This window comes from Chanodichthys erythropterus, chromosome 12, assembly GCF_024489055.1.
Source record: "Chanodichthys erythropterus isolate Z2021 chromosome 12, ASM2448905v1, whole genome shotgun sequence".
NCBI lineage: Eukaryota > Metazoa > Chordata > Actinopteri > Cypriniformes > Xenocyprididae > Chanodichthys > Chanodichthys erythropterus.
Window position 1 is genome coordinate 46658524 of NC_090232.1, and position 7402 is coordinate 46665925.

Here is a 7402-nt window from a genome sequence, read left to right on the forward strand (position 1 = left end):
ACTGTCAAAAGCATGTCCAGATCATAATTATATCATAATCCAGAAAGTAGTAACTAATATTTTGCACAAAGACAATAGAGCACATTTTAAGACCATAATTGACATTGTTGTCATAATTAAGCATGCCATGAATTGTGAAAACATTTTTTTGAAGTACAATTGTAAGTATACAAAATCTGGTCAGTGTGATTTATTTTGTATTGTATTGCTGAATATATATTGCATTACAATTATGCAAATTTGAGGAACGGGAATACTTGTCATGAAAGCAAGGTCACAATACAAAGTCTTTAATGGGTCATTTACTTTATGCAAAATATTTTTTTTTCCCCCAGACCTGGACGTTTCTTCATTAGATTCCTCTCATCTAGTCATTTAACATCTATAGAAGCTTTGAGGGAAACTGGTCAAACATGTATTTACAGTTTTCCCGCCTCTGTATCATGTTTGTGCTCCATTACCGAGAGTCATTCTGTATTTTGAGTGCTCTACATGCTAATGATCTCTGATATGCACTGACAATGTGACAGCTGTGACCTCAGTAAAGATGTTTAGTTCTGCTTTAATTCATTGTGATGATCTCAAAACACTAACAGGAGGACCTGAAGTATCCAGTCAAAGACCATCGACTGTATTCATCCCTGTAGAGACGAGCTTCCTTCAGACACGCCACACTGTATGTGATTATTAGTACATGTGAAGCTAAAGGAAATTTGTCGTAAACTGCAGATGTTAGATCTGTTTTGTTGACCTAACAATTTATATAAAAGAAGAAAAAAATAACGTATTGTCTTGTGATTTGTCCAAGTATTTACAAATGGTAATGTGCAGTGCAATTCAAGAAAAGTGTTACATTTTATTATATTCTGCTAGACTGGTTGTGCAACTTACGAGTTTCTAGATAAAAGTCTGCTCATGTGCATCTGTGTGTTTTAAGAAAATTATCCATTCTGTTGAGCTCACAAGATAATCTTTATTATTATTGAGAGAGCTATTTATATACACAGAAAGAGGAGAAAATGATGGAGAAATGAAGGCGGGATATTTATGCTGCATTCGCCTCAATCCTCTTCTTCCTCAAGTTCAGTCTTCTCTCTCGCTCATACTCTTTCATCCTCATCACATAACTGCAAAGAACAAGACAAAACTCAATAAGACAAGTGTTAAGAAATACACCAATACAAATTAAGCAAGCAAAAAAAAAAAAAAAAATTGTAAATGTTGCACGACTGGTGACCACCACAGTATGAAATGTGCTTCACATACACAAAAATAAATGTTCTTTATTGGCATTGATGGTTCCATGAGGAACATTGTAATAATCTGTACTTTTGTGCAATTAAAAAGGTTCCATGGATGTTCAATGTTCTTGAGACACTAAGAAGAAAAATGTTTCTTTTAAAAACTGTTCACTGAAAGGTTCTTTGGGATTTATGTCATCACTGACCTTTATTTTTAAAAGCACAATATAACTTTTTGAATCAATACACCAATCCGTTTTCCAAAACATGTTTTTGTCATGTTTTAACCTGATTCACTAAGGTAAGCATATTCATTAAAAAGTAGACATATTCATTCAAAGTATTGCATTCTGACTCATTTGTTCCGCAATATAATGGGAGAACTGTGCATGTATCTGTATACATAAGCCCTGTTAGCACAGTTATTAGCAGCAATATTTTGGCTACGTCCGTCATTGCACAGACTCTCCTCATGTAAAGCACCGCACAATCCGACGTCAAACAGAGCACACTCCGATATCACTGGCCAAAATCTCTGGTTTCACCGTCTACACTGTATGTATGCTGTAACAATGCTATAACCAGAGTTTCTAAAAATTTTTACTGCATTTGCGTGTGGACTAACAGCCAAACCGCATAGAAAAACGCCCGTGTATTAAAATACCCGTGTATTAAATCTCCACAAATCTCCTAAAGCTCCACAGAATCACCTGATTCGAAAAAAACGCCAAACAGGGGAGAGTCTGCTGGCAAAAAGAGAACATGACAGAGCTCGTAATAAAACAAGAATCAACATTTGCTTGGCTTTTCGGAGATGGTGAGAACTGAGGGATTTGAAATGTTGTAAAAGTGTTTTTATTACTCAACAGGTGAGTAAGGTATTTTATTAAACATGAATTGCCATGTGTATCTCTCTAAGAGAGTTCATTGTTAAGCATTATCTATAGTGAAGGGTCATTTCATTATGGTTGTTGTAGCGCTTGATACTTTGTTGAAAATGAATTTGTGTTTATTAATGGCTAAAGCTACAGTAACATCTTCAGCTAGTTAGCTTGGGATCCTTTCCATCTAAACTGGTTATATCTCTTAGTAGTAAATGTTTTCTGAGCAGTTAGATAGCCACATTCATGTGTAATGTCACGCAGAACCAAAGCAAATCCAAAACAATGTTCTTCCGCAAAATGCATGCAGTTTTGTTTTGACCGCTGGAGGGCCAAAAGTTATACAGTGGACCTTTAAGAGTCTATAATGATTTACTTAGTAACAATTGTAGGCCGTTCAACGTTTAAAACAGAGGACTTCAGAAATAAAATGTATTTAAATAATTATTTAAAAAAAAAAATTAAAAAGTTGCAAAAACAGCTTTGGGGTTTTTTCATATACAGTTAATGACCAATTATAATAAAGTTTTTATGACATGTTTTTGTATTCAGGGTAATGCTAAAATGTTTTAAATGTTACACTTCTAAATTAATCTAGCAGGAATGTCAATCTAGTGTGAGCAGCAGATAACAGAATTACTTTTGGAACCAAATTAACTTTCAAAGGCAGATTTTTCAAGCCTGAGGATCCTGTATCAAACTGCTGATTTAAAATCAATTAAAAACAGTCTTAAATGGACTGCCTGCATCTATAATATGTGTACGTCTAGAAATGTGTGTTAGTACAGACTGATTGAGAAAAGCGTTTCTTACTCCTGATGTTCACAGTAGTCCCAGTCATGTCTCTCATGTTTGCAGGCCAAGAAATTGGGGAAGTTGTCTCTCTTGCACTTCATGAGTTTGAGCAGGTAGTGTGCGCAGTAATCACGCTGCTCCACCGGCAGCATCGCCAGGTTCATCTGCTCCTGTGTCGCCACCATTACTGAGAGGAACACAACGCAAACCATTTGAGCTTTACAATCAAATAAAATAGACAATCTATAGTGATATGTTCATTCTTAGTCGGTTTTATTACATGACCGAAAAGTGAACAAGATATGACAGATCAGCATTACCAGGTGTCAAAGAGGAAAAAAGTTTGAAACCCTTCATTCATTCATATATATATATTCATATATTATATATATATATATATATATATATATATATATATATATATATATATATATATATATGAATATATATATATGAATAAATAATTTATAATAAATAATAAATAAAATAAATAGATAAATTTTATATCTATATTCATATATTATTATATATATATATATATATATATATATATATATAGGAATAAATAATTTATAATAAATAATAAATAAAATAAATAGATAAATTTTATATATATATTCATATATTATTATATATATATATATATATATATAAAATTTATCTGAATAACTTAGTTTTCAGAACTGACATATTTATGGTGACTCTACTGTTCTCCCATAAGTCACTTTGGATAAAAAAAAAAGCATCTGATTCTAAGCGAGTTAAATATAAGCTATAAAATAAAAAAAAGATTTAAATTAAATCAGATAAATGCAAATGTCTAATAAACTACATTTTTGAGTACAATAAACGTACCAGTTTCATTTATGTACATGTATGAATATGTATCACATTACACTGATTCTTGAGATAAGAGACAAAACATGTTTTAGAAGTTAACTTTTATTATTTAACAATACATTATTTTTAAACTGATATATTTGTAGACAAAGGTCTCAGCCAATGATTGTCTGTCTATCACCAGACGAAGCTCAATTTAAAATTGAACATTGGTCTGGAGAGTCTGTATGTATTTTCTACTGCACAAAAGGCGTGATCAATGAGCATTATTCACACAATTGGATAGTCCTTCAACCAATCAGGTCAAAACATGAAAGTGATCTGTATTTACACCCACTCGAGCGATTTGTTTGCTAAACTAAAGAAGTCAGTCAGCATCGTCGAGAGGTTAAAAGGAATTGGACTGACGGTCGTGCTTGCCGTCGCTTCTCTATCGTCATCGTGTTATACCCACCAATAGCAAACAAGGTGGATAAGCCAGTCTGTGATTGGTTCCCGCAAAAGTGTAACAGAAGCAGTAGAAATGAATGTACGGGTTTCCAGACTGAGTTGCCGGGCGAAATCAAATCGCCGGCAGATCAGACTGAGTTTACCCAGTCTAAGCTAATTAACCATGTAAGGGAAATGTTTTTTTTTTTTTTTTTCCTCCTTTCTAAAAATGTAGATTTACTTCAGAACTTAATTTGTCTCAACTCCATCAGACACATTAAAATTCATGATATTTTATTCCTTCCAACAACAGTGTAAAGTTTTCAATTATGTAATAATGGTGTTCGGTAAAGGAGCTAGTGAAAAAAAATAATTCTCCATTTTTTTTTTTTTTTCTTCTTCTTTTGTTAGGTCTATTATGAACCATCCAGTTCCTAAATTCCTATCTACCCTCCATTTTGACATTAAAGATATGTAACCAATGTTAGGTAAATCAGATATGATATCATGTAGTTTAGTTGATGTTTAATATTTTAACACAATGAATTGAAAAAAAAAAAAAAAAGAATATGACATTTCTTTCAAAATGAACAAAAACCTTCACCTGACGGTTGACAAATGCCGACGGAGTTGACAAATACTAACAGAGTTGGCAAAAACTGACGGAGTTGCCAAAAATACAGTTATACAGTAACAGAATCATGAAACAACATTAGAAGAATATTTTTCACCATAACGACATGTTAATTTTGTTTTCTTCCTCAGTTGTAGCTGCCTTAGATAAATCTTACAATTTTTGATATGTTTATTGACAACTATTTACAGAAACTATTACACCGGGATGACAGAGTTGACATATTAAAGCTGTGACCGCAGAGACTTCAACATTGTTTGTATAAAATATTACACAAATATAAAACTTCCAGGACTGTTTCCTACTGTGTGAGATCCACAGTGAGTAGGACATAGGAAAGGGTCCTCAGAGATAAAGATGACCATGACATTGCCTGATTTATTCAGAATTATATTTTAAAAAATATGATGGAGTTGACACAAATTAAATACACAACTTTGACAGTCATTTTTTTTTTTTTAATGGAAAATATAATTCAAGATCAAGACTTACTTTTTGATTTGTTTGATATATTGCAGATCTCTGCCTTTCAAATTAAATTCATATTTCTGAATCTGTTGCCTTTTTAAACACGGTCCCATGTTTTGTCAGTGATTAGATTATTAGTTTATATTAAAGCTGTATTAAAAAGTATTGTGTTTTGGGGAACAATGATCTTTAGTCAACTCTACATGAATTTGAGTTATAATGACACCGAAAATCAGGTCTAAACACACATTTTGGCAGGAGCCTCTGGACTGGACCTGAGGTTCAAAGTCAATCTGAGGACCTAAAGACTCGCGGTTCATATTTAGAGACTTGATTAGGTCTGACGGGGACGGATAATGTCTGAAATGCGCTGATAAAGTGTGTTTGAGCGGTTTTATTGTCACCTCTCTCCTTCCGCTCCGCGAAGCCCAGATTCGGGTCATATGCAGACGGCTTCTGCGGGTCTGGCGCCGCGTCTCTTTCCGTGATATAACTCCGCACGAGATGAGAACCCATTCTGAACGCAGTATTTCACCGCCGACAGCAAAAACAGTTTAACGTCCAACTACAGAGAATAATAATTCCGCTTATAATGCAGAAAGCGAATCAATTCTGCACACTGGCAGTCGGTCACCTCCAGAAACCATCTGAAGTTTCCGGTCTGCACAGGAAGTAAACACGCGCAACGAGTAACACACTCCTGAACGTCCTCGACACTAATGACACCGTTCCGCCTCAAGATCTCCCTAAAGGCTGTTAAAAATTAACTCAAAAATCAATTGCTGATGTTGCTGCTGCTTTCACAACACGTACGTCAACATAACATACATGTTTCTGCAACAAAAGCGCAATCATTTAATATTTGATTATTTTCAGTCACTGAGAGACATTAGCATTAATCGGGATCTATTATGGCGATTAATTAAATAATTGAGTTTTACTTTTATCCCAAACTTGTTATAATGTTCCATAAATATATTAATAAAATTGACATCTAAATTGTTTACTTGACGAGCTATAACTTTCAATGCTTCATAAATTTCAATTAATTTCTAAGTCCGAGAAGTGACAGAAAAGCCCGCCACAGAAATTCAAAAACTAACGGTCGACTCGATCTGCATTTCTCTTCATTTAATGTATGCATGTATTTATGATTCTTAAAAGATCAGGCTAGTTAGAAAATAATAAGTGGAAACGAGTGGAATATTCTGCTTATTGGCAGACTTAAATAGATGAATCTGCAAATTTGTTTTGTGGTAAAGATTTAGGCAGCTAATCCCTTACGAAAATTATTCATGGTTACTTAACCATAATCACAAAAAACATAGTTAAACTATTTTGTTTTGTAGCAAAACCATGGTTAATTTGTGGTTACCATCATGTGTTTTTTTTTTTTTTTTTTAAATTAAAACCATGGTATTTTTCGTAAGGGATATTTTCTTAGCCTAGTTAAGTTAATTGAACGTTTAATCAAAGTTGAGTTTACCGTCTTGTTTTGAATGTATAACATATGTATAATATATATTGACATTATGGTGACATAAAGGATTAGTTCACCCAAAAATGAAAATAATGTCATTTATTACTCACCCTAATGCCGTTTCACACCCGTAAGATCTTCGTTAATCTTCAGAACACAAATTAAGATATTTTTGATGAAATCTGATGGCTCTGCGAGGCCTGCATATGGAGCAATTACATTTCCTCTCTCAAGATCTATAAAGGTGCTAAAAACATATAAATCAGTTCATGTGAGTACAGTGGTTTAATATTTATATTATAAAGTGACGAAAATATTTTTGTTGCACCAAAAAAAAAAAAAAAAAAAAAACGACTTATATGGTGATGGCCGATTTCAAAACACTGCTTCAGGAAGCTTCGGAGCGTTATGAATCTATTGTGTCGAATCATGATTCGGATCACATGTCAAACTGCCAAACTGCTGAAATCACGTGACTTTGGCGCTCCGAACAGCTGATTCGATACACTGATTAATTTGTGCTCTGAAGCTTCCTGAAGCAGTGTTTTGAAATCGGCCATCACTTTATAAGTCGTTATTTTGTTTTTTTGTTTTTTGGTGCACCAAAAATATTCTCGTTGCTTTATAATATTAA

General features: G+C 33.5%; 1 protein-coding gene across 1 annotated transcript; it reads right to left on the minus strand.

Moving 5' to 3' along the window:
- Nucleotides 1-904: 904 nt before the first annotated feature.
- Nucleotides 905-5980, minus strand: ndufb7 (NADH:ubiquinone oxidoreductase subunit B7). The gene is made up of 3 exons (XM_067405399.1): nucleotides 5693-5980; nucleotides 2936-3104; nucleotides 905-1127 (listed from the first exon to the last, which is right to left on the minus strand). The coding sequence occupies exons 1-3, from the start codon at nucleotides 5802-5804 to the stop codon at nucleotides 1046-1048; spliced, it is 363 nt and encodes a 120-aa protein (XP_067261500.1). The 5' UTR covers nucleotides 5805-5980; the 3' UTR covers nucleotides 905-1045.
- Between the last annotated feature and the right edge of the window lie 1422 nt (nucleotides 5981-7402).

What these genes read in the sequence shown, in the direction of transcription:
- ndufb7 (XM_067405399.1), bottom strand. Translation starts at nt 5,804, where the DNA reads ATGGGTTCTCATCTCGTGCGGAGTTATATCACGGAAAGAGACGCGGCG. An exon ending in CGCGGAGCGGAAGGAGAGAG is followed by an intron (nt 3,105 to 5,692) that starts GTGACAATAAAA and finishes TGTTCCTCTCAG; the next exon opens with TAATGGTGGCGACACAGGAG. An exon ending in GACTACTGTGAACATCAGGA is followed by an intron (nt 1,128 to 2,935) that starts GTAAGAAACGCT and finishes TGTTCTTTGCAG; the next exon opens with TTATGTGATGAGGATGAAAG.